At 45.8% G+C, this 27,136-nt stretch overlaps 1 protein-coding gene across 1 annotated transcript; it reads left to right on the top strand.

The window, feature by feature from the left end:
• The first annotated feature begins 225 nt into the window (after positions 1–225).
• DHX8 (DEAH (Asp-Glu-Ala-His) box polypeptide 8) lies at positions 226–27,136 on the top strand. The gene is made up of 23 exons (XM_004684120.2): positions 226–403; positions 1,953–2,038; positions 2,594–2,666; positions 3,058–3,143; positions 3,450–3,559; positions 3,927–4,310; positions 4,711–4,855; positions 4,949–5,152; positions 6,049–6,136; positions 7,634–7,731; positions 8,663–8,810; positions 9,782–9,963; positions 11,079–11,273; positions 11,572–11,757; positions 11,879–12,089; positions 12,548–12,729; positions 15,046–15,186; positions 18,780–18,935; positions 21,375–21,512; positions 21,986–22,114; positions 22,580–22,776; positions 23,228–23,407; positions 24,531–27,136. Exons 1-23 carry the CDS (start codon positions 256–258, stop codon positions 24,748–24,750), a joined length of 3,687 nt encoding a protein of 1,228 aa, XP_004684177.1. The 5' UTR covers positions 226–255; the 3' UTR covers positions 24,751–27,136.

The raw sequence follows: 27,136 nt of genomic DNA, 5'->3' as shown, positions 1-27,136 counted from the left end.
GACCATGGAGGGATTGCGCCCAGCGCTCAGTTCCCAGGCGGCTAGGGAGCGCGCTGGCCTGTAGAGGGCGCCGCTGACGTGCAGTCACTCCGCCGTCCCTTCCTGAGGCACTTCCTGTCCATCTCTATGGTCCATCCGGTGACGTCATGAGAAGGACCTAGAGAAGGGCTTTACGGTAAACAGAAGGGACGGGCACCGACCCGGAAGTGAAGCCTGGAGCTGGGCTGAAGTAGCTCCGCAGGGGAAGCCGTAGCCATGGCGGTGGCTGTGGCCCTGGCGGGAGCTGGGATCGGCACGGAGCTAGGTCCCGCCGAAGAACTCGCCAAGCTCGAGTATTTGTCTTTGGTATCGAAGGTTTGCACGGAGCTGGATAATCACTTGGGGATCAACGACAAGGATCTGGGTGAGCCGGGGCAGGTCCCTGCGGCCTCGGTTTGCGGCCGAGGGAAGCGGGACGAGAAAGGGGTTGGTGGGCTGAATGTGTGTCGCTTGCCTGTGTCTCTGGTGTCACAGACTTGGGCGGCCGAGAGCCCTCCAGGCCGAGCTGTTAGAAATAATTTCCCGGAGCTGTCAGCGGCCATCGCTGCTTGCTTTCTTGGTTTTATTTCGTTCTTTTTCACCCCCAAATAACTAACATCAAACAGCATGAGCCGCCAACGACAACAGCCGGTAAATGATAATGCGGATGTTGATGATCATGGCAGATCATTTATTGGATTGCCAGAAAATATGTTGAGTTCTTTACACACAGTATTGGTCTTCACACTAATCTGTGAGATAGCATTATGTGTTCTAAATTAAAATCACAGGACCCTGACTAATAAAGTAAACCCATTAGGCGTGAGCCTGGTCTGGAATTCAAGTCTTTTGAAGTCACTGTGCCTTTCACTGTGTTTTTAACCTTTCATTCTGTACTGTCTCTGAAATACCAGTTATTGTTAGATGTTTTGGGGTAGCCTTCATGTGGAGAACCCAAAATGAGGAATTGGAAAAGGCAAGGGTTCCCAAGCCAAGGCTACAGGCAGGTGGGGTCCTTATGAAAGCAAAAGGATGATAGTAACAGTCTGTACATCATATGGTTACCAAATAGCACCTAGGAAAATGCCCTGTAGTCATTATATTTTAATTCACGTTTTTCCTGCCTGCCAGTCAAAATGTGTCCTGTGTAAGTTTTCCTCAGATTCCCTCTTTTATTTTTTTAAGATTTATTTATGCATTTAAGAGCTGGGGTACAGACCATAGGTGGGAGTCGGTTGTGAGAGAATTCACCAGAGAGAGAGTAGGGAGCAGAATAGGCAGATCTAAATAAAACTGTTCTATTGAAACTAATTGTTACCAGAATTGGATTTGACAACAAAGGGATAAATATGTGTCTTTCTATTTTACTTGTTGGCTTGATTTGTTTTAACTATGACTTTGATGGATTATCATTTAAATCAGTATTGTTAATACTAACTTATTTTGATAGTTCAGCTAATTTATGGCTGCCCCAAATGTAAGTCTGTATTTCACATGGGTTAGCTCATGCGAAGATTTAAAAAAAAAATTCTGATTAATGGTGGCTGCAGTGTGAATGTGCTACTCACTATTTTGGGGGTACTGACTCCTTTTGAGCATGGTGTGTCTAGCCACGTGGTTTAATTCTCCTGCAACATTTCTCTGAAGAATATGGGCTCTGAATTCAGGTTGCCTGTATACTAGTTCTGGCTCCACCAATTATTATTGGGTAAGCCAGCATCTCAGACTCTCAGCTTCCTCATCTTTAAAATAGAGTCCGTACTCCTACCTACCAGAGTTGAGGGCTGTGGTGAGGGTCATGGGGATAACCCATCTGAAGCACTTAGCAAGGTGCCTGGTATGTAATAGGTGTTCACAAAAGTCTTCAACATATTTGAAACTGGTTTCTTGCTCAAGTCTCCATTCTTGTTATAAATTCTTTTTCTCTTTTGCAGCTGAATTTGTAATCAGTCTTGCTGAGAAAAATACCACCTTTGATACTTTTAAGACGTCTTTGGTCAAAAATGGTGCAGAGTTTACGGTATGTGTATCTAAACTCTTTATTTTATTATAATGTCATATTTTGGTAGGACTTAATACAGGATATTGATATAGAAAGGAGATAATTTGTCCATACCAGTCAAATAAACCATTAAGTTCATAATGTCTTCTTGTCACCATTAAGTTCATAATGTCTTCTTGTCACTATACAGTGGTGTGATTGGATGTCCCGTGACACCTTTCGAGGGAAATGATTTCTATCATTAAGTCTTTATGGGTGTTTACATTCCTGTCCTGTGAATCAGGGGGTCAGACATGAATTAGTTTTAAGAGGTAGTTCTAAACCATGGAGAATAAACTGGTTGAAGGGAATTAAGTGACTTTACCCCACCGAACAAAAAGGCCTAAATATTGACTTTTTTCTGAAGCTGTAGGTTCATGCTACAGCAGGTTGACACTCTATGCTTCATTGTTCTAAGTAGTTAAATACAGGTGCATAACATCCCTCTCTAAAGGACCGAGGGGCATCCCTTTGTTAAGTGTACTTAAGCTCTGATTCAGGTGCTGACCATTTTTGTTTTGTTTTCCTTCAAAGGATTCGCTAATTAGTAACTTGCTGCGACTCATACAAACCATGAGGCCCCCAGCAAAACCTTCCACGAGCAAAGGTGAGCAGAGCTGCAAGTTGAGCTGAGGTTGCCAGCGCTCTAGGTTGCCAGCAGGCTTTAAATTGCAGTTGTTTCTATTTCAGCAGCTGCTCAACAAATAAGTATTAGAGTAAAAATTTTCAAATAAGTTAAAATTGTAAGACATGATAACTAAGTGAATAAAAATGCACCCCTCCGGTCAGTACATCAGTCTGTGTAATTTGTTGAGGGTTTTATAATCAGTGTTTTTAGAAAATTAAAGTATGTTTATAATAATGTGTGTGGGTAATACATAGCAAAATGCCCTGTTTTGTTTTAGTTTGATGGAAATCTAATGTGAAAGCTGTTTTGTTAACCATTAAGAATATTAAATATCTTTTTTTTTTTCTTTCATGCTCTTTAATGAAACAAGATCCAGTTGTTAAACCCAAAACTGAAAAAGAAAAGCTGAAGGAACTCTTTCCTGTTCTTTGCCAACCAGACAACCCCTCCGTTCGGGTACTGATACCATTTTGAGACTCTTTGCTATGTGAGCACCTTCCCCACCCCCAGCCCCTTTCTTGGTCTTACTTTTTTCTGACTTTGTTTACCTTCCTTGTTATGTTTTCCAAAATGAAAGTATTTGCTCACTCTCCAAACAGCCTCTGCCATCAGCTGTGTAGGAAATTGCCACCTCCCTCTGCTGTTTTCGCATAGTCGGTCAGTGATGTAGGTAGGGGCTGTCAGAATCGCAGAGGCACCTGACGTGGAGATTCTTGAGCGGCTCCCCCCACCCCCCAACTCTTCTGGCTTTTGCCCTTGTAGACCATGCTGGACGAAGATGATGTGAAAGTTGCTGTGGATGTTCTGAAAGAACTGGAGGCCTTAATGCCCAGCGCAGCAGGCCAGGAGAAGCAAAGAGACACTGAACACCGGTTTGTCCTGTTTGTGTGGGGTTTTTTTGGTTTGTCCTGGGTGTCCTGTCCTTTGGAAGTTTAGGAACTATAATAGTTGAATTTTGTGGATCAGCCAAGCAAGTTACAACACCTCTACTGGCCATGCAGCCTAGACTGGAATCTATTTTCACTGCTCCCTGTCAAGAATATTTATGCTGCAAATCAGAGGATAGAAAACTGGGTCAGAGAGACTGAACATGTTTATGGCTGCAAGAATGTCCTGGTTACTGGACTGCAACCCTTAGTGGGCACCTACCACAGGCATGGCTCTGTGCTGGGTGCTTGGGGGTACAGGGAGGAAAGTGGTCTAGTTTCTTTTCTAAATAGGTGTTGGTTGATTTGTTAGAGACAGAACAAAGAAGAAGAAGCGGAGCCGAAGCCGGAGCCGAGATCGAGACCGAGTCAGGGACAGAGATAGAGACCGAGACCGCGACCGAGACCGAGATCGCAACAGAGACCACAAGCGGAAACACCGGTCCCGCTCTCGATCACGCTCCAGGACCCGGGAGAGGAACAAAGGGAAGTCTAGATACCGGTCCAGGAGCAGAAGTCAGAGTCCACTCAAAGACAGGAAGGACCGAGACAAGTATGGGGAGAGGAATCTGGACAGATGGCGGGATAAGCACGTGGACCGCCCGCCTCCTGAAGAACCCGCCATCGGGGACATTTATAATGGCAAAGTTACCAGCATCATGCAGTTTGGATGCTTTGTGCAGCTGGAGGGACTGAGGTAGGGACTGGTGCTCTTTGTTCACACCAGTGATGGGCAGCATTTCTTTTATTACTTGGGGTTTTCGCATGGTTATGGTTAATGTGATACTTAGTCAAATCAGCCTCACCAACTTGTTAGAATTTGACTTTTTACATTTCTTCCTTCCTCTGCCCTCAGGGGATCACCCTTTAGCTGATTCAGACAAATAAGAATTTGTCTGGCTCTGTGCTCCCCCCTCAACACACACATTTTTTCTTTTCTCTGGGAGGAAAGTAGAACATTTTTATTAATTGATCATTTTTTGTGATACCTTCCTCTTGAGTTGAAGACCATTTTGTTCAGTTCCCAAGAGGGTGAAAATTGGTGGGGGAAAGGGTCCATTTTAGGAGTGCTCCAGGTGTTTCTGACTCTCCCTCAGGAAGCGGTGGGAAGGCTTGGTGCACATCTCTGAGCTTCGGCGAGAAGGCCGTGTGGCCAATGTGGCAGATGTGGTGAGCAAAGGCCAGAGGGTCAAGGTGAAGGTGCTGTCCTTTACTGGGACCAAGACCAGCCTGAGCATGAAGGTGGGTGAGGTACCTAGCCTCCTTCCATAGCTGATCGTCATGGAGACAGAGGGAGGCAGTGAGTGAGCTGGCGCCCTTGTTTTTGTGCCTTAGGATGTTGACCAAGAGACTGGAGAGGATCTAAACCCAAATCGACGGCGGAATCTTGTCGGGGAGACCAGTGAGGAGACCTCGATGCGGAATCCAGACAGACCGACTCACCTTTCCCTTGTCAGTGCCCCTGAAGTAGAGGATGACTCCCTGGAGCGCAAGCGCCTTACCCGCATCTCTGACCCAGAGAAGTGGGAGATCAAACAGGTGGGAGCCATTCCTCTTTGTCATAGAAATGTCATATGCTGGAGTTCCAAAGTTGGCAGTGCAAGGCCCGTTCATCCCAGGACATAGACTGTCTCTAACAGTTGAGTCCTGCCCAAATCTCAGCTTCGCATCCCCTCCTGTTGTACTCCCTGTACCAGCGTGTGCCTCTCTTCCGCTTCTGTCACGGGTTCCCTTCCTCCTACTCCTTTCAGTTGCACCCTCTGGGTTGGCAGCCATCACTCCGATGGCCTTGTGGGCTTCCAGCACGGGGCACGGTGGGTCGGTGTGCAGGCCTGGATCACGCGGCCTGGGGGTGACTTCTGGCAGCTTCGAGCTGTGTGATCCAGAGTCAAGTTACTGTAGCCCTTTGTGCCTCAGCCTCGTCTGTATAGCAGTCTGTGGTGGCGGCGTGGGGCTTATGTGAGTTAATGCAAGTGAAGCTCTTAGGTCACGCCCGCGTGGGGTAAGGGCTATAGAAGTGCTCCGTTTTCATCATTCACTGTAAACATCAGAACCATGGGTGTGCTGGGCACCGTGGAGGTGCAGGGCTGCAAAGATGGTCATTTACACCCTAAGGAACTTCAAGTGGAGTAGAGGAGACAGGTTGAAACAGATAATTGTGAAGGTTTGTATATTATGTGATGAGTGTGCCGAGTGCTGTGGAAACAAGGGAAGAGCAGATAACTTCCTGGGAATGAGACCCCTGAGGCCATGCTTTTGGGTATCATGTCGTCACCCCCAAGGATGGGGTATGTGATGCTTGAGGTCCTGTAATCCTGGATCAAGATTAGGAAAAATCCTTTTTTTTTTTTTTTTTAACATGAAACCTGTATTGCCTTGCAAAGGCAGTTTTGACCCTAGCAGGTTACAGATGTTGCCTTTTGTCCTCTGGTTAGATGATTGCTGCCAATGTCCTTTCTAAAGAAGAGTTCCCAGACTTTGATGAAGAGACTGGCATCCTCCCTAAAGTGGATGATGAAGAAGGTAGGTAGCCACTTGGGTAATGATTTGAGGGGATAATTAGCAAATTGAACCCCTGGACTGGATAGTTTCTTTGTAGTTTAATCCTTTAGTCTCACCACTCATCTCTTAAAAAACAAGAATCCCACAATGATGAAAGCAAAAAATTTAATTTTCTGGTAAATGTTTACATATTGTCTTCGTTGTTGCTTATAACAACTTTTGAGGACATAGAAGGTTGGAATTATATTTTGGAGAGTACATTGGATTTCATATTCTTAGTAATTGTTCTAAAAATCCTGGATCCATCTAGATTATCTTTGATTGCCCTGAAAGCAACGTTTAACTTGGACCATTGGCAGTTTCTTAAAATTGTGACATAAAATTCTGTAATAGAGCCGTCCCTAATTTAGATAACAAAATAAAGGCATAGCCACACATTCACCCCCCGGTTAAGTAGAACCTTACGAACACCTTTGAAGCGGCTACATGCCCCCATGATTAAATTTTCGTTTCTTTGGCCAACCACTATGCCAAGTTTTTGTTTATCTTTTCTTTGGTGTTTTGCCATCTACCAGTAAACATATTGTTTAGTCTTTTGTAGTTGTTGTTCACTATCATTCCTTACAGTTGTATTTTCTTTTCACTGCTGTTGTGTTTCTGTATGTAAATTTAGCATAATTTGTCCAATTTTATTTTTTTTTATTTTTTGCATATAAGAACAGGGATGTAGGCCAGAGGTGCAGGGGGTAAGAGACTCCACCAGCAACAGAGTGGGGAGCAGAACAGGCAGATGCACTGAAACACACTGCTGAGGGGAGCCGTGGGCGGGTCAGGAGAGGTCTGGCTGGGTATTGAACTCATGCTGCAGTGGCTGCAGATAGCTTCATGGCACTGTCTTTAACTCTGTGTCACCAGGAAGGCTCTGTCCATTTTACTTTTGATGGACATATGGATTTTTTCTCTTTATAAGTAGTATAATTATAAAATTCCTGGTTTTGCCTTCTACTGCTCATGTACAAGACCTTATTTTTTTCCTAAATACATAGGAGAATTACTGTGTAGTGAGAAATATGTGTGTTCAAGTTTCCAGGAAATCCAAATAGTTTTCTGAGGTTTTTGTACCACTTTATATACTTCATCAGTGTGAATTCTTGCTCCACATCCTTGTCCATGTTTTGGTATTGTCCAACTTAATTTTTTCCTCCCTAAGAGGGGGATTAAGAGCTATTCTGTAGTGGAGTTGGATGGTAAATACCTTAGTATCATTTTTCCCACAGACTTAGCTTCTTTTGAAAGTAGCTCTGTCAGTTCTTGGGCTGAAGCACAAATGCCCAAGTGACTGGGTGGGGTGCAGAACAGTTGCCTGTGGTGGAGTTTCCTCCATTGCTGTCCTTTTGACCTGGGGAGCTATCTTTGACAGAGATTGCTAGTGCCATGAAAATGACTAGTTTTGGTGAAAATGATAGGTTATTTTTCTTTTGTTTTTGTTTGGCTAATTCTTTTTTGGGGGACTTCTAGATGAGGATCTTGAGATCGAACTGGTTGAGGAAGAGCCTCCGTTCCTGAGAGGACACACCAAGCAAAGCATGGACATGAGCCCAATTAAAATTGTTAAGGTGAGAAATGTTGGGATTTCAACCTAGAACCTAAAGTTTACTTCAGTGTGAACTTCTTAAAGTAACAGTTTTTCATTTTTTCTGTGTAAGCAGAAGTCTGGCCAGAGGAGGCAGTGCTAACCTTTGCTCAAGGGCTACAATATTTTTGTTTTAAAGGAGTATCGACTTAACATTGCTGCTTTCACCTTTTTGACTTACAAGCTCTCATTTTAGTATGTTCTGGGATAAATATCACTGCCTCTGCCAGGCCTTACAGCTTGAATCACTACTACCTGGCAGGGTCACAGGCAGTTTGGAAGGGTTCATTTGACCGATTGAGTCCGGTCCTCAGTAGAAAGCTCTCACTATGGAGCAATGAGAATTCAAGCAAGAAGTCATGGAGCAGCTACAGTAATATTGTAGGAATGGGAAAGGGTATCGTAAAGGCTGCTCACGCGGCTGTAGTGATCTACCTGTGTGCCCTCTGCAGCCACTCCCATGTGGTTTTCGCTCAGGTGCCTGGCCTGGCCATTTGGGTGAAAGGCCTTTATCAGCGCCTAAGGAGGCCCATCCATCTTTACCTAGATTTGGTCATTAGTTCTTCTTTAGGAGCTGAAATCTATCTTGCCAAGGCATCTGCAGTGGTCTGTCTTAGTTCTTGGGGCTGTAAGAATTCATGCCCTTTTTTGTGCTTCATACAATTAAAGATAGCAGCATCCTAGCTCCCTGGGGTTTTCTTCTTTAAGCTACAATTCCTGCAGTGATTTACCACTTTCACCATTTTCTCCAAGTACCCTATCTATAGTTTATCAATCTTTTTTCATGTGGCCTGGTAGATTGTATTGAGTTTTTCTTCTTAGATTCACGTGGCTTAACATCTTGCATTTTATTTCCTGCACATGTAGTGCATGCTAAAATCCCATTTGATGTTGCTTTTTCCTTTGCTGCATAGAACCCGGATGGTTCCCTGTCCCAAGCTGCGATGATGCAGAGTGCTTTGGCCAAAGAAAGGCGGGAGCTCAAACAGGCCCAGCGGGAAGCTGAGATGGATTCTATTCCCATGGGACTCAACAAACACTGGGTTGATCCTCTGCCTGATGGTAGGACCCTTCGGGGATGTGGTGGTGGTAGTGGGGTTGCGTGTGTGGACTTTAAAATTCCAAACTTTCAAGCACATGAGAAGTCTGTGCTGCCAGCATGTACTGAACATTTAGCTCTGGCTTTGGTGATTTGGTTTTTCCTTCCTGCTGAAGTATAAATGTTTTAGTAACTTTGGTTAAATTATTAGATTGGCTGAATTTTCCTTCTAAATAACAAAATTTTTTATTCTAAAGGTAATACAGCATTGAAACTTACAGTTTCATATAATCCTTTGTATATAGCCACAACAAATACTTGTTTTACCTCGTTAGGCATCTGGGGATACAGTGATGAATGAAACAGAATCCCTGCTTTTATGAGGCTTACAATTTAGTAGAGGAGGTGGATATGAATTAAGTGATTAGTAAATAACTGATTAAAGTATGACTGGCACTATGTGAAGAAGTTGGCTGTGGTGGGTCACTTTCTTGGGAAAGTTGGGACCTGAAGGATAAATAGAACTTAGTCTCTCAAAGAGAAATGAGGTGGAGCCTGGGGACCGTGTTTCTAGCTGAACACTGGCCTGTGCTGGGATTGTGAGGTGGGGAGGCAGATCTGAAAGGTGCTCTATGCAGCTAGTGTGCAGAGAGCAGCCAGCGAGGTTGTGGGTGATGAGGGGTGTCATGCCAGGACTTTGTAGGTGGCACTAGGAATCGTGTTCAATTCTGGGCACATCGGGAAATGTTAAGCTCTAAGCAGGGGAGATTTGCATTTTCAAAGGATTATTGAGGGCCCCTCAGGTTGGATTAGAGGGACAAGAGTAGACACCTGACATGAATCGGGCTTTTGGAGTAGTCCAGAGGAGGAGGTTGTGGCTTGAGCGAGGTGAAGCAGGGCGGGGGCTGTACCTGAGAAATGCAATTGCTTGATTACAGGGGAAAGGGCAGTGAGGGCCTGAGGGCAACACTGAGTTTCCTGTTTTCCTTCCCAGCGGAAGGCCGGCAGATTGCTGCCAACATGAGGGGTATTGGGATGATGCCCAACGACATTCCTGAGTGGAAGAAGCATGCTTTTGGGGGCAACAAAGCTTCTTATGGGAAGAAGACCCAGATGTCAATCATTGAGCAGAGAGAGAGCCTGCCCATTTACAAACTCAAGGAGCAGCTGGTCCAGGTGAGAAGCCCCTTTATGCCCTATTGGTTGGAGCTGGGGGAGGGTATAGGGTGTTTTCAAAAGAAAGATGTCATTTTAAAATTGAAATTAGCTGGATAGGTGTGTGTATATTTGAAGTGGCTTTTTCAAAGAGGATAGAAAAAAGCAAAATGTTTTCAGGTACTTAAAATATGTGTATTAGTCTATACAGTTTTTTCTGTATGGGGAAATAAATCTGAACTGGGGGAGCAGTTCAAGTGGGTGGAGTATTGTGTCACATGAATCAACAGCTCTGATCACTAAGAAAAATGGGCCTGTTTGGCTAGCAGCGCCATGTTGGCAGGGACTTTGGGTATTTACTCCCATATTCTCAAGATCTGTTTTTAAGACCACCAGACCTTCGTGAGGCACCTTGAGTTTACTAATTTCCAGCAGGTGCATATAAAAGCAAGTGCAAATGTATGTTCCCACACTCTGTTTGCTGTGTACTACGTGTGTTTTAGATGGTGATATATACATTCTTCTGCATCTTGCTTTTCCCCTTAAAGATATAGTTCAGAGTTTGTTTCTTATTTTTGTTTACTGCGTTTTGGCCTTTGCGTTTTGGTGCAGACACAGTGATCCTGTGCTGATAGCAACAGTGTAGGTAAGAAGTGACTTGGGGAGCAGTAGGAGATTAGGGAATGGCAGTAGAAAAGAATGCTTTTTCTGTACTTTAAAAAATGTACTGTTGAATTTTTAAACCACATGTATGTAATACTTGAAAATACATACGGTATCAGGGATATTGGAATATCAGCAATATCTGATGGCTTATGCTTTTAGCATCATCATTGTTTTTATGAATGTAAGAAAGCCAATAACTTTGAAAAAAGTAAATTTCTGTTTGTTAGGAAAAGAATACCCAAACATTGAAATTTTTAAACCTGTCATATAGAGAGCAATTAAGATAAAGTTCACACATAAAAAAATCACCACTGATGTTTTTTTCTATGCATGACTAAAAATAAATTAAACCCTGGTTATAATCCCCCCACGTGTATTCTGTTGTATCCTCTTCTCCTAAGCAGGAATTATTTTACTAGCATTAACATACAGCAAATTCTAATGACTGTATTTATATTTTCTTGCTTCAGGCTGTCCATGACAATCAGATCCTGATTGTTATCGGAGAGACAGGATCTGGAAAGACAACACAGATCACGCAGTACCTGGCGGAGGCAGGCTACACTTCCAGGGGCAAGATTGGGTGCACCCAGCCCAGGAGAGTGGCAGCCATGTCGGTGGCCAAAAGAGTGTCAGAAGAGTTTGGTTGTTGCTTAGGCCAAGAGGTGAGTGGAAGTGAAGAAACAGAAGGAAAATGGAAAGGCCCAAAACTCTAGCTCAGATTTTTCCTGGGGAGTGGGAAGGTTCTCTTTTGTCATTATTGATCTTGTAAAGATTAAGTCCAAGGCAGATTTTGCTATAAGGAAATCACTGTGTCTTGGTCAAAGAGGTGCAGAGATGTACAGAAATGTCCTTATCTTACTAAGATTATGGCCAAGTAGTCTTGCCAGGCTGAAATCTTGCCTAGTGATTGCATAAAGGAGAGGTTCACGTCCTAGGTTCTCAGCTTCTGTTCTGCTTTAGGTGGGCTACACCATTCGATTTGAAGATTGCACCAGCCCCGAAACAGTCATCAAGTACATGACAGACGGGATGTTGCTCCGAGAGTGCCTCATTGACCCCGACCTCACGCAGTACGCCATTATCATGTTGGACGAAGCGCACGAGAGGACGATCCACACTGATGTGCTTTTTGGATTGTTGAAAAAGGTAACCAGGTCCTCTCTGGTGGGCCTCTTCTACCTGTTGGGAACTGATTCTGGGATTAGATTCGCACACTTAAGCCTTCAGGACGGTCCTTTTTGGTGAACTGCTTTACATTTCCCTTTAGACAGTTCAGAAACGGCAGGACATGAAGCTGATTGTCACCTCGGCCACGTTGGATGCAGTGAAGTTTTCTCAGTACTTCTATGAAGCTCCTATTTTCACCATCCCAGGACGAACATACCCAGTAGAAATACTGTACACAAAGGAACCTGAGACGGATTATTTGGATGCCAGCTTGATCACTGTCATGCAGATCCATTTAACAGAACCACCAGGTAGAACAAAGGGCATTTTTTCCTCTTAGGCCAGTGTCCTGAACTGGGTCTCTTTTTTTGCTTTTCTTTTGAAAAATACCTTTTAAATATTGGTGCCCTTGTAGGTCTCAGGCTTGCATGTTGTAAATATGGTGTGCAGGGCTTGAATACACCTTTGAGCACAGACACAAGTTTTCTTTTAAAAGATGTATTTATTTATGCATACAAGAACTGGGGTATAGGCCAGAGGTGGGGGGTTGAGAAGATTAACCAGAGAGAGAATGGGGAGCAGAACAGGCAGATGCACTGAATGTACTGCTGAGGGGTTAAAAAAACAACATGGTGAGCTAAAAACCTTGACTTATTAAAGGTCAGACTGTGAGTCTGTCTGTCACTTGGAGCTCCATTAATGTCACGATGGACTCTGTAGAGAACACACAGGATCAGAAAGTAAGTTATTGTCCTTATTCTCTTTTTAGGTGATATTCTTGTTTTCCTGACTGGTCAGGAAGAGATTGACACTGCTTGTGAGATTCTTTATGAAAGAATGAAATCCCTGGGACCTGATGTTCCAGAGCTGATCATCCTTCCAGTGTATTCTGCTCTCCCCAGTGAAATGCAGACACGAATCTTTGACCCAGCTCCACCTGGCAGCAGAAAGGTATGTCTGGGACAGAAATGAAGCCCTGTGTGCTCTGAAGCCATGTGGCATAGATATCTGGCTCCATGGGGATTCCTTCGGTGTGTGCTGGTCTTGTTTGGTATGTTTTAGAGACTAGTCTCACCAGTCTGTTAAGGACTGAGGGTCCTGTAGGTGATCCCTGCCCTTCCTTTCATTCAGCAAATACTGTTTCAGCATCTACCAGACTTGAGCAGACACAGGACTGCAGCCTGAGAGCAGGCTTCCGGCTGCAGTGGGACATTTACATAGAGTGTGAAAGTGGTGTTGACAGTCTGGGGAACCCCAGAAGGAGCCCCAGCCAGTCCCCTTAGAGGAAGTAAACATCTAAGTTAGTCCTGGAGAGCACACGCATGTTCCTCCAGGTAAGGAGAGCAGGAGGATGCAATTCTGAGTTAAGAGTGAACAGGGCTGTGACAGTCTGGACGTGAGCAAGTGTGGCCATTTCAGGCAGCTGCCTGGTTCCAGTAGCTGGGAGGGATTGTCTAAGCTTATGTAGAGACAATGAGAAAAGAAACATTCTTTTTTAATTAGCAGCGTTACTGGGGATATGAACTGTACATGTCATACAGTTCACTCTTTGAAAGCATACAGCTGTGGTTTTTAGCATATTCACAGAAGTGAACTATTATTGATAATTAATCTTTTAATCATTTAATTTTAGCACCATTTCATCATCCCCCAACAAGTCTTGTACCCTTTAGCAGCTGCCATCTGCCATTCACCCTTCTCTTAGACCCTGGGAACCACCAGTCTACTTTTTATCTATGGATTTGCCTGTTCTGGATATCTCACTTAAATAGCCTAATATATGGTCCTTGGTGATTAATTTCTTTCACTTCACTGTACCCAAAGTTCATCCATGTTGTAGCATGTTTAATACTTCTGTTCTTTTTGTTTCCAAGTAATATTCTATTATGGAATAGTCTGCTTCTAAAATGTGCATATATTACATTTTGTTTACTCGGTCATTAGTTGACAGGCATTTGAGAAGTATCCACATTGTACTTAGGATGAATAATGCTGCTGTGAACATTTATGGATTAGTTTTTGCATGAAGGTATTTTTTTTTTAAGATTTTATTTATTTATTCATTCAGAAATGGGATATAGGCCAGAAGTGTAGGATTCACCAGAGACAGAATGAGGAACAGAACAGGCAGATGGATGAAGTACACTGCTGAGGGGAGCAGCGGATGAGACAGGAGAGGTCTGCTGTGCTGTGTGGGTCATCTCCGAGGGCGGGGATCGAAGTTGCACTGAAGTGACCATGGCTTGGCCAGCTTGGCAGTACAGTGCTCCTACCCGCTGTGCCACCAGGGAGGGCCCATGAATATATTTTTATTTCTCCTGAGTATATACTTAAGAATGGAAAGCAGATGGACTTGACTAACATTCATGATTAGAAGGAGAAAGACATGGTGGGTGCCGGTAGGGAGAGGGAAAGAGGCAGGAAGGCAGTCAGGAATGACTCCCAGGTTTCTGGTGTGGGCACCTGAGTGGAAGATGGTGCTGAGGAGAGAAACATGGGTGAGGAGCAGGTGCCAGGGGAGAGGTAGTGAGTCCACTGTTTTGTTCCTGACGGCTGGTCTTTCTCAGCAGGGCTTCTGCGGCGCTGAGAGGTGGGAGCCTTTTCAGGGCTGGTAAATGCAGGTTGTTCTGGTGCCTCCTAGCAATGATTTTTTTCAAGCAATCATGTTTTATTAGCTGAACCTCTGGGTGCAAGAACAGTGGCAGTGCCAAGCTGAGACCAATAATCTTCTAGATCACATATACTGCTGCACACACACACACGGAAATGCTTCTGCCGCCTCATGGTTCATTTTATGATCAGAAAAAAAAAACGCTCCTTCTTGTTCCACATATACAAACAGCCCATTTTGTAGTCCAGATGTCCCCATGGGAGAAGAAAAATCTCATTTAGCACTGGCACATGTGATACCAGGAAATCTCTTTCCCAGGGTGCTGGAAAATTAAAATTGTAGTAATCAACATTGGATCTAGAAAATGAGATATGTAGTCATTAGTGCCAAATGAAATTGGCTTTAATTTGCCTCAGCTTTTCCCTATTCCACTGCTCAGGTGCCAACCCCCCACCCCCCCAAAGACCTAACCCTTAAGGTAAAGGTCCCCTCCTCTTCCCTCCTTTTGCATGCAAACTGAGATTAAGTGCTATCTAATTGTCTAGGGAGGAAGCTGATCACACACTCCTTTGGGGAGATGACTGAGTTCAGGAGTCCATCGCACACCTCAGGACTAACCTGGGTGGCTCATCCGGCTGTGTCCCTGTTGCCTGCAGGTCGTGATTGCCACCAACATCGCAGAGACGTCGCTGACCATCGACGGCATCTACTATGTGGTAGACCCTGGGTTCGTGAAGCAGAAAGTGTACAATTCCAAGACAGGGATTGACCAGCTCGTGGTGACTCCTATTTCTCAGGTATGGTGGCTTTTACCAGCAGCTTTCCTGAAAATCCTGGGTTCTGAAATTTTTTGAACTCTATGATAATTTTCAAAGATGAACTTTTAAGATAACTGTTTTTGTGAGCTTCAGGAGATTGTTTTTAATTTTTAGAACAGTGTCTCACATTAAAAAGCCCCTAAAGGCCCTCCCTGGTGGCGCAGCGGGTTAAAGCGCAGCACTGAGAATCTGAAGCCACTTCCGCATGAGTTCGATTCCCGCCTGCAGCCTGCCCCGGAGGAGACCACTTGGCGAGCCAGACCTCTCCTGACCCGCCCACTGCTTCCCTCAGCAGTGTACTTCGTCGATCTGCCTGTTCTGCTCCCCACTCTGTCTCTGGTGAATCCTCTCACCGCCCCTGAGCCTCTGGCCTGTACCCCAGTTCTGTATGAATAAATAAATAAATCTTAAAAAAAAAAAAAAAAAGCCCCTAAAACTTACACTTGTAAGTTTGAATCTCAGCTCTCTGGATGACCTGAAAATGTCTTCAAAAGTACTGTATGGGAAAAAAAAAAAGTACTATTCGGAGCCACAGCTATCTAGTGATAATTATGGAATGGCTTTGTGTTTCTTTGGTAATTATGGAATAATTTTATGCCTTGATTATACTAGAAATTGAATAACCTGGTCATCCTATTTTTTTTTTTTAAGTTTTATTTTTACTTATTTATGTATACAAGAGCTGGGGTACAGGCCAGAGGTGTGGTGGGTTGTGGGGTTGAGAGGCTTCACCAGAGACAGGGAGCAGAACAGGCAGATCTGCTGAAGTACATTGCTGAGGGGAGCAGTGGATGGGTCAGGAGAGGTCTGCTGTGCTGTGTGTCAGCTCCCTGGCTGGGGATTGAACTCATGCTGCAGTGGCTGTGGACAGTTTCATAGGGCTGAGACTTGACCCCTGGTACCACCAGGTGGGCCCCCGATCATCCTTGTTGAAGGCAGCTTGGCCTCAATTGTAACCAAAATGTAAAAGTTCATCTCTAATCTAATAGTTCTACTTCTAGGAGTGTAGTTGAAAGTTAGAAGTGGTGGAACATATATATTTAAAGGTAAGAGAAAAAGAGTGTTCACTAAAGCATTGTTTATATTAGAGGAAACCTGGAAAAATTCTGAGTTCCAGAGGGGAAGTAGTTTAATAAATGATGGTATGTCCATGCTGTAGAATGAAGCGTGGCATGAACACGGTGGTGTGTATCTATATTTAATGAGGGAAGCTTGTAACCCTGATGTATTGTTTGAAAAACACCAGCATGAACAGTATAATCCAATTTTTGTTTAAAAATAGATGGTGTACACTTGTGCAGTGTGTGAGCAAGGTGTGCCTGAGACTGAAGCGCGCAGTCAGCGTGTTACCCGAGCTTATCCCTGGCTGGTGCTTCTCGTTACTGTGTCAATGAGTGAAATGCATTTTTTTCACTCTTTTATATATTGTTTAGTATTTTTATAATGTAATTTACATAACAGGGCTTAGTATTTTATATAACGGTATTTCATAATCTTTAAAAACCATCAGCTTGCTTTCACTCAACAATTGAAGTAGTTGCTGACGCTGGCAGGGGCCTACTAAGCGCCCGCCGAGTCTTAGCTGCTTTCACACATTCCAGGCTCACGTCAAGCCTTTGTGGCAGGTGTCATCATTTCAGAGATGAAGAGACTGAAGCGCAGAAGGGTTAAGTGACTTGCCTGAGGTCACACAGCTGTTGGAGCAAGGATGTGAACCAGTGTGTGTACTCTGTACCACTTCTCCTTAGAGTGGTGTGCGTAATTGAGAAATTGAGTCACACTTGTCCTTGCTGATTGGAGCGAGGCATCTGCAGTTGTCCTGGCGTGTGAGTGCTGCCTGGCTTTGTGTCGTTAGTGTCCTGTCCTCCATCTTTTGGTTTGGAGCCGGCATAGCATTTTGTAAATCCTGATACTATTTGTAAGACAGATATTTTACAGAAAATAGCCTTTTCCAGATTGCTTTTCACTTCCCTAGCAATGATAATTTACATATATTATCATTATATGGAATGATACATGTATTTAATCTTTCTCTCTACATACATGTATACTAGGTATACACACACATGTGTGTGCATACCTAGTGCAGAAATAACATTGCATTATTTTTTGGGAATAGGTAGAAAGACGTTATTCATAATCCTACTAACACTTCTGTTATCGTTTGATGTTTTTCTTGCTCAACTTTTCAGAAGTGTTTGCAATTCTGGTAGTCTAGTTAGCTTGCAGTTTTGCATATGTCTTGCTTAATTATTAAATTTGCTTAATTATTAAGATAGCACATATTAAATATTGAATATTTGATAAAGAAAATAGAACTCAGCCGCAAGCCTTCCATCATTTAGCCACAGTCAGCATGTAAGGGTATTTCCCCCAAGTCCTTTCCTTCGGTTAGTTTATGTCTACAAGTAAATTTTTCAAAATAAATTAGAATTGTCTTATTTTGTAACTTACTACTTTTTCAGTTGGGAACCTTTCTTTAAGACATTGAATATCTCAAACCTGATTTTTATTACAGCTGTAGAGCCCTCATCAGCATGATCAACATTACTTTACTTAGTTCACTTATATTTTTCATTATAACTGTGGGGGTGGTATTTTTTTTTAAAGATTTATTTATGTATGCATACAGAACTGGGGTACAGGCCACAGGTACAGGGGTGGTGAGAGGATTCACCAGAGACAGAATGGGGAGCAGAACAGGCAAGTTGACAAAGTACACTGCTGAGGGGAGCAGCAGGCGGGTCAGGAGAGGTCTGCCGTGCCATGCAGGTCAACCTGCTGGCCGGGGATCAAACTTGCGCTGAAGCAGCTGCAGCTAGCTTCACACTGCTGTGCTTTAACCCATTGCGCCACCAGGGAGGGCCTGGGAGTGGTCTTTTTTTTTTTTTTTTTTTTTATAACAGTTTATTTTTACATCATTTTGTACATTTTTTTTTCCCCATCTCAATTGCAGTCCCCGTGGGTTTCCCATCACCATGTCACCCGTGTGCCGGGAGTGGTCTTTTATCTTGTTTTGTGTTTTCTCATTTATGTTATGCTACACTTTTCAAAGATCTGTTTTTGTGATCTTTATAAAATGTCTTCCACGCCCCTCGCTCATATTTATTTGCCTGCCTTGAACGAACTCTTGAAATGTTGAGTATATGAGGGGGGATGATGTGAGTTTGGTAGTCTTGGAAATGGTCCTAAAGAGAGTGAAGTAGGCCTTCCCTGGTGGTGCAGCGAGTTAAAGTGCAGCACTGCAAGCTAGCAGTGGCCGCTTCAATGTGAGTTCCATTCCTGGCCCTGGAGTGACCCACCCACTGCTCTCCTCAGCAGTGTATTTAAGTCCATCTGCCTGTTCTGTTCCCCACTCTGTCTCTGGTGAATCCTCTTGCCACCTCAGGCCTGTACCCCAGTTCTGTATGCATAAGAAATTAAATCTTTTAAAGAAAAAAAAAAAGTGAAGTAAATCACATACCTGGTTTTTGTCAGGTGCTCCGTGCCCTCCTTTGAATAGATTTCCTGGGGAAAGCTCTTAAGTTCTGTGTAAAAGATACTTATGTGTTGTTATGTACCTTCCTTTCTAGGCTCAGGCAAAGCAACGAGCTGGCCGAGCTGGGCGGACAGGCCCAGGGAAGTGCTACCGGCTGTACACAGAGCGCGCCTACCGAGATGAGATGCTGACCACCAACGTGCCAGAAATCCAGAGAACCAACTTAGCTAGCACAGTGCTCTCTCTTAAGGTAGACATCACTGTTAGTCACTGAATCTGTTTTATGGACCTTATTAAATATGTTAGTGACCTCATGCAAGCAGTCCCTCAGAGGGAAACGTGAGTGGCTGTGATAACAGCCTCTCCGCCATGGGTCTGGGACTAACTTGGCATGTCTGCTGTGAACACACATTTTTTTCTTACCATAAGAGCCAGCAGGATATTTGGTTGTAAGAGATTTTAGTTAGGAGCAGTTTCTAAAAGGAAATTAGAGAAATCTAATTGGTGCCAAACTGGGGACAAATTCACTTCCCTTAACCCCTTAAGCTTTTAGGTCCAATTCTTTTCTTTTACAACGGAAGCAAAACTCCCAATGCAAAAACTTTGCAAGGGAACTGTCAGTACAGGTTTCAGACTGGCCCAATGGGGCTTGGTTTTTATTCTGAATCACTGCTTTTCAGTCCCCAGTGAGGACCTTCATTCTCTTTTGGCAAGGGCAACTGCATGAATAATTTCCCAGATGATGGCATCCTCCCCCTCCGCCCCAACACTGATGCTGCCCTGGAGTCCTGGCACTTTACTGGTGCAGAGTGCTCTCTTGTCATTTATTATTTAGTTCTGTAAGAGAGGCTAAATCAGCTTTTAAAAAAAAACTGCCTCAATCTCTCCAGGGCAAACGAAACATCTGTGGGTCAAACTTATACTCCAAGCCATGTGTCTTTGGCAAATTTATCTCCTTGGCCCTCTGCTCTTTATCTGCTCTACAAGGAGGAGGGGGGTGGGCAGGGAGGGGGCAGGTGATAACGGTATGTAGTGTGAGATAAATGGGAAAACGCAGGTAAAGGCACATGGCAAAAAGCTTACTGACTACAGGAACTTCATTCCTTGTGTTGTTATTCATGCGGTGGGCATTTGCAGGACACCTGCTGTGTTTATGGTCACGATCATTTTACAGGGGGGACAGCACGCTTCGGTCCTCCCACAGCACCCATTACACACTTGGATAGTCATCATCAGTCATTTCTTTTATTCACCCAGGTATCTAGCAAGTGTATTGAATACCCACTCTGCCGAGCACGCAGGTTGCCCTGGGTTGTCATGGTTCCATGCCTGTGTCAGTGTCGCTCACCATTGTGACCTCTGAGAGCAGGGACCACATCTTAGTCATCTCATGTCCCTACCATGTGTCAGGATCAGGGTGCCAGGCACCTCCCAGATGCACAGTAGAAATGATTTATGCAAGAAACAGTTAAGCTAGTATTTTTGAATTGTAGTGAGATACACAACACATTACCATTGTAACCTTTTTTAAATGTAGGACTCAGTGGCATTGTAATGTCATGCATCCATCTCTACTGTCTGTTTCCCGATTTTTTCATCATCCCACTGCCTGTTCGTGGAGTCATACAATACTTGTCCTTTTGTATCTGAGTTTACTTAATGTTTTCGTGATTCATCCTGTTGTAGCAGGTGTCAGAGTTTCATCTCTTTCTTGAGGTAGATCATATTTATTACGTGTGTATGTCATGTGTATTTTGTTTGCCCATCATGTTGGACATGTGAGTGGTTTCCTCCTTTGGGCTGTTGTGAGTTACGCTGCTGAACATTAGTAGAGCTCTGAGTCCCTGCTTTCAGTTCTGCTGGATCAGTGTCTGGAGGTGAAGGTGCTGGGGCCTGTTTAATTCTGTGTTTAACTTACTGAGGGATCATCAGATTATTCTTCAGTGATTGCACTATTTTACATTCCCACCAGCACTACATGGGGATTCTTGTTGATCTTGCCAGTTCTTATTATTTTCTGTTCTTAGCCATCTCAGGGAGTCTGATGAGGTTTCTCATGATTTTCATTTGTATTTTCCTAGTTACTGGTAATAAACTTTTCATGTGTTTGTTGGTCATTGGTTTATCGTCCTGGGAGAAGTCTATTTAAATCCTTTGTCCATTTTAAAATTGAATATCTTTTTGTTGTTCAGTTACATGTACTGTCATTTTGAATGAGTATTTTTAAGTTTTCTGAGAAAGCATTTGCTTTTTTTTTTTTAAGATTTATTTATTTATGCATACAGAACTGGTGTATAGGCCAGAGGTGTGGGGGTGAGAGGATCCGCCAGAGACAGAGTAGGGAGCAGAACAGGCAGACTGACTGAAATACCCTGCCAGGGAGAGCAGCAGGAGGGACAGCTGCGCCTCGTGGGTCAACCCCCCCAGCCAGGGATCAAACATATTCTGAAGCGGCTGGGGCCAGCTTCACAGTGCTGTGCTTCAACCTGATGCACCACCAGGGAGGACTCAAAAGCATTTGACTTTTAATAGGCCGTGTTTTGTGGCACCCAGACTTGGAAGTTACTGCTAATCTCGCCTGGTGGCTCCCTCATGCAGTTGAGGAAGCAGGAGAACAACATGTAGTCTTCCTCCATGCTGACACTGCACGGCTGACCTGCCTTCACCTGTCTCCTCCCTCCCTTTCTAGGCCATGGGTATCAATGACCTGCTGTCCTTTGACTTCATGGATGCGCCACCCATGGAGACCTTGATCACAGCCATGGAGCAGCTGTACACGCTGGGCGCCCTGGATGATGAGGGCCTCCTCACTCGCCTGGGTCGCAGGGTAGGAGACAGACTTCTGGTGCTCTGGGGAGAATGCCTGGCTAGCTAGTCTAACTTTTTGTTCTGTATAAAATCAAAATCAGGTCCTAGACGAACTGGAGTACAATTACAGATGTCTGCTTTTAACCTGGGTTTTTTACGAACACTTAAAAGTACTTTACAGAAAAAGGAATTCTGTCTGCACTTGATCTTTATCTCAGGATATATGACTGGGTCTAGCCTTCGTTTTAAAAGCTGTCTGAAATTCCCACCTACCTCAGCAGTAGCCATATTCTTGGTCACATACATTCCTTTGGGGTATACTTGGGAGATAAAAAATAAAAACCACATTCTAATAGAGACAGGTATCCTATGTCATGCTCTGGTAAACTTCCTATGGTCTGCTTCCTTCACTGGCGGGAGGGTGTCCTCAGGCTGGCCGGTCCAGACTGTCTTCCCAGGGGAAGCAGTTGCACTTTCTTCTTCTCCCTGTAGATGGCAGAATTCCCCCTGGAACCAATGCTGTGCAAAATGCTGATCATGTCTGTGCACCTGGGCTGCAGTGAAGAAATGCTGACCATCGTGTCCATGCTGTCTGTGCAGAACGTCTTCTACAGACCCAAGGTAGGGAGTTTGCACCCACTTTCAGATAGGTGTGCAGTGATGATGGCTGAAATCAGCCTGTTGTAACTGCAGTGGTTGATGTGGACATTTGACAAGGCTACTTAGGGCTTCTTAGAGTGGCTGGATATTCAGTTAGTAGTTCTGGGGAGGGGGACTCCCTGGTGGCCTAGGGGTTAAGTCTCAGCCCGTCCACTGCAACAGCCCTCTGTGGTGGCCTGAGTTCGATCCCCAGCTGGGGAGCTGACCCACATATGGCGCAGCAGACCTCTCCTGTCTCACCCACTGCTCCCCAGAGTATTTCAGTAGGTCTGCTTGTTCTCTCCACTCTGTCTTTGCTGAATCTTCTCACCACCACCCCTATCACCACCCCGCACACCTCAGGTCCATACCCTAGTTCTTATATGCAAAAACAAATCTTAAATGGTTGTTGGGGGGCACTTCAACCTCTGTCCTACTTCTTGGCAGGATAAACAAGCCCTTGCAGATCAGAAGAAGGCCAAGTTCCACCAGACTGAAGGGGATCACCTCACCCTGTTAGCCGTGTATAACTCCTGGAAGAACAACAAGTTCTCCAATCCATGGTGCTATGAGAACTTTATCCAGGCTCGCTCTCTGCGCCGGGCCCAAGACATTCGCAAGCAGATGTTGGGCATAATGGACAGGTAACATCTGGTGACTTCTCATGTTTGGGTTGAACCTCCTTGAATGTCAAGTCTGCTGTCTCTGTACCTATAAAGCCACAGGCACCTGTACACTCGCCCTTCACGTAGTCCTTCTTCCAGCTTTTCTGTCTTTTTTATACTCCTCAGGGAAGGGTACCCCTGAAAATCACTTCAGAAAATTCCTGAGAAGAAAATTATTAGTTCCTGGAAAAATATTTTGTTTACAAGCCTCTGGAGCATTACTGGTCAAGTGGAACCCAGTGTCTGGCTCCTGTGACACCTGTCCTGTCCACTGTGTGCAGCTTCCCCTGTGTAGGCAGGGCTGGGAGGAGGGTCCAGCTACTGTCCGAGCACTCAACTGGGAGTGTTGGCTTCTGTCACTGGAAGGTAGAACCTCTGAAAGCAGAGCAGGCTCACCTCTTTGTCCCATTTTGATTCATTCTCCTGGTAGACACAAACTGGATGTGGTCTCCTGTGGCAAGTCCACCGTCCGAGTGCAGAAGGCCATCTGCAGTGGCTTCTTCCGCAATGCTGCCAAGAAAGACCCACAGGAGGGTTACCGGACACTGATCGACCAGCAGGTGGTGTACATCCATCCTTCCAGTGCTCTCTTCAACAGACAGCCGGAATGGTAGGTGGGCATGAGGGGGGCTGTTCTGGGCAGAGAGCCCGTACGTCACTGCACCCAGTGGTGTCTTCCCAGCATTTCTTTCTTTTTTTTTAAGATTTCTTTCTTTATGCATACAAGAACTGTGGTATAGGCCAGAGAGTCCAGGCATGAGAGGATTCACAGTGGGGAACAGAACAGGCAGATCTAGTGAAATCTGCTGAGGGGAGCAGCAGGAGACAGGAGAAGTCTGTTGCGCCATGTGGGTTAGCTCCCTGGCCGGGGATCAAACTCGTGCTGCAGAGCTGTGGAGAGCTTCATAGTGCTGTGCTTTAACCTATTGTGCCATCCGGGAGGGCCCTTCTCAGCATTTCTAATGTTGCTTTTATTTCTGGAGCAACACAAGTCTGAATTTGATACAGTATCAGGCTCTTTTGAGAGAAATATATAAGGTAAGAGCTAAGAGATTGTTTAGTAAAGTGGTTAAGAAAAATTCTTTTCAAGTGGCATTTAAGAAGTTGGAGTCTTAACTTACCTGCAGCCCTTGTATAGAATTGATTTAAAGCTGCTCTGCCGGACCCTCCCCAGCCAGGGCGCTGACCCACATGGCACAGCAGACTTCTGTCTCCTGCTGCTCCCCTCAGCAGTATATTTCATCAGTCTGCCTGTTCTGCTCCCCACACTGCTCTGGTGAATCCTCTCACCCCCGCTGCACCGCTGGCCTGTACCCCAGTTCTGTATGCACAAATAAAGAAATTTTTAAAATAAAGCTGCTCTGCCACTGTGGTAGCAAGAGGGTTAGGGATGTAAAGCCTTGTCTGCTTCGCCTTCCCCACCGTTGTGGCAGCCCCTAAGGCTCCTCTTCAGGGCCTTGTGGTTCTGTGGACACAGCCTGAAAGGCTACTGTTCCACTGGACAAAGCAGGAAACTGAACTCCAGAGAAGGGAGTGACTGACCCATATCACTTAACTAGTTAGAACCAGCACCAGGACTAGAGCACCTGACGGGTTCTTGTGGTACGCAGCCTCAGTCCTGGGTAAGGCAGGGAAGGTAAGTGGGTGGAGGTAGCTCAGCTGAGGCCCACCAGGGCCCAGGGACTATGGAGTGGGGACTGTCTCTGAGGCTTGCGCCCCGTCTCTTCCCTCAGGGTGGTGTACCACGAGCTGGTGCTGACCACGAAGGAGTACATGCGTGAGGTCACCACCATCGACCCCCGGTGGCTTGTGGAGTTTGCCCCAGCCTTCTTCAAGGTCTCCGACCCAACCAAGCTAAGCAAACAGAAGAAGCAGCAGCGTCTGGAGCCTTTGTACAACCGCTACGAGGAGCCCAACGCCTGGAGAATATCACGGGCCTTCAGGCGGCGCTGAGAAGCCGTTTGTCTGCTTCCCGCAGCACCAGGCCAGGGCTTGGCTTCATTCTTTTTATATGGAAGGCTGGGCTGAGTATACAGCTGTGCTGTGGCTGAGTATCTTAACTGGGCATTTCGTGAACTTGACTGATTTCTACCCTGGTAAAATCGAAACGGGCGGTTAAGCCTGGCTTCACTGGAGCCTTCAAATCCCAGGCCCATGTCACTGGGAACAGCCAGGCCTCACAGCCAGCATGGTGGTACATGGCCTCACCTCCAAGGAAGGAAGAGGGGATCTTGAGTGTCTGGCACCGGGGTGCAGTGAGGGCCCTAATACCCTAGCTGCTGCTACTGGAGCAGAGTCACGAAGCTCATTTAAAGCCTTGGCCCCATCTCTTGCCCCTGTCTAGCCCCTACACTTTTTGTTTAACCTCCGGGAAATATTTATTTTCTTAAGGAAACAAAAATGGTTTTCTGTGGCTGTTTCTTATAGCCGAAAGGTTAGGATATTGGCCTGGGCTTAGGGTAGAGGAGACTTAGTATGTGGTCTCAGGGCATGTGGTAGAGTTCCCTGAAACCAGAGCCTGGGCTGCTTTGGGCTGGGAGGTGAAGCTCAGCGTGGACCTCCTCTCCTGTCTTGTCTCTGGGCACTGCACTAGCCCAGCTCTGCTGCTGATCACGTGGTGACCACGTGCCACAGGCGCTGCTGTCTGGCGCAGGGCGCTTGCAGATGCTGCCTCGGATCACAGCAGGCTTCCTGCCCCCTCTCACCGCCCCGCCAGGCTCATGATTGCAGCCTGCCCTCTTTTGAAACATGCTAAACAGTAGCATGGTTTTTTATCCTTCCCCCGCTTCCCAAATCCTCAACAGCCCCCCGCCCCCAACCCCAACACAACACCCCTGGTCTGGTTTGTGCTACCCAGCATCTCAGCTTCGCTTAGTGGTTTCCTCTTGGCATTCATTTGGGGGTTGGCCGACTCCTGCCCCTCCCACAGGTCCCGACCAGGGTCTATACTTGGAAGAAAACAACAGGCAGATGCCGCCAGGCGGGTTGTGGGACTTTGGAAAATTGGTGTCGAGGTCCACTTTGAGGAGGTGCTCCTGGCGTTAGGCGCACCCTCAGTGTGGCCTTGCTGCCGCCCCGGCTCCACACCAGTGAGTTCTGAAAGGATAGAATGCTGGAACTACCAGAGATCTTCAGAGACAGTAAGAGACTATAAGAGGCTCTAGAATAGGAAGGAGTGTGGGCCGTCATTGGGCAACAAACCAACCATCTAAAGACACTTCAGAGAACGCAGAGGCGCGCAGGCAGGACAGCCTGCTGACAGCAGCTCCTGCCCTTTGTTGCGCTGAATGAGCACCTTCTTTCTGAGTGTGCCTTGGGAAGCCGTGGGCAGCAATTCAGGGCCCCGGAGCTTCCTGTGTTAACCTTGAAAGCCTTGTAGGGGGAGTCCGTGCTGGGATCACAGAGGAATCTGAGAGAAATGGGGCCTGGGCTCCCAGTTCCCCCAACTTAATTCCAGCCCAGGTCTATCAAGTTCAGTAATAAAAGTCACTTTAGTAGGCAGCTGCCTGTCCCAGTGGAGTGACCAGCACTGAGGGCAGTGGCACCTCAGAACTCGTGGCCCCCAAGGGGGTGAGGGTTTTAAGTTGAGGTTGAGCACCTCTGTGAGACAGTGGAACTGACCCTCTTTCTGGGTTAGGAGAACAGAAAGGGCCCCAGCTATGTGGGTGTCCCTGAGCCTCTCTTCCAAAAGCTGGGGTCACCTCTCTGCTCTGACACATGGCTGGGGGCTGACCTTGTGACTGTCCATCAGGAAACAGCATGTAGGCAACAGAGCGGAGCTGGCTCAGAGGGAGAATTGGGCTCCCAGCCAGGTTGGGAAGGAGGGTTTGCCTGCTGCTCCCACACAATGCAGCCCTTGTTTCTCCTTGAACGAGAATTTCCCCGACATTGAGTGACAGCCCTGAAGAGGATGTGGGTCTTGTGCGGGGAGCTGGAATCCTCTAGGCCAGGAAAGTATATTGGTCACTCTGACCCTGTGGAAGCCTAGGAGTTTGCTGCCCCTGTTCACGTGCTGGGCGTGTGCTTGTGTGAGGGGGAGTGTGAGCGCTGCTGCTGAGTCAGGCTCCTTGGTCTGGGGTTCACCTTGTCTGGGTGTTGGCTTTCTCCTCAGAGCGGTTTCCTCAAGCGTGAGGATTTGAACAAAGCGGACACTGTGGGGAGTGGCTTGTGGCTTGTTAACGAACAAAGGGCAGAGGTCTCAGCCTAGATCTTTCCAGGCTGCTGCTACTCCTCTCACTCTGCTGCTCTCACCCATGTGCGCCCTCAGGGTTTCCCTCATTGCACATGCCTCTTCCCACCACAAGAGCCTGGCTTTAATGTACAATTACATATATTTTTT

Source organism: Condylura cristata, unplaced genomic scaffold (assembly GCF_000260355.1).
Source record: "Condylura cristata isolate star-nosed mole 26May11 unplaced genomic scaffold, ConCri1.0 scaffold00017, whole genome shotgun sequence".
Taxonomy (NCBI): domain Eukaryota; kingdom Metazoa; phylum Chordata; class Mammalia; order Eulipotyphla; family Talpidae; genus Condylura; species Condylura cristata.
Note: the sequence above shows the minus strand (reverse complement) of the source record. Positions and strands in the feature narration are given on the sequence as shown.

Coding starts and splice junctions, on each gene's coding strand:
- DHX8 (XM_004684120.2), top strand. CDS start 256: ATGGCGGTGGCTGTGGCCCTGGCGGGAGCTGGGATCGGCACGGAGCTA. Junction 2,039..2,593: donor AAAATGGTGCAGAGTTTACG/GTATGTGTATCT, acceptor TTTCCTTCAAAG/GATTCGCTAATTAGTAACTT. Junction 2,667..3,057: donor AAAACCTTCCACGAGCAAAG/GTGAGCAGAGCT, acceptor TAATGAAACAAG/ATCCAGTTGTTAAACCCAAA.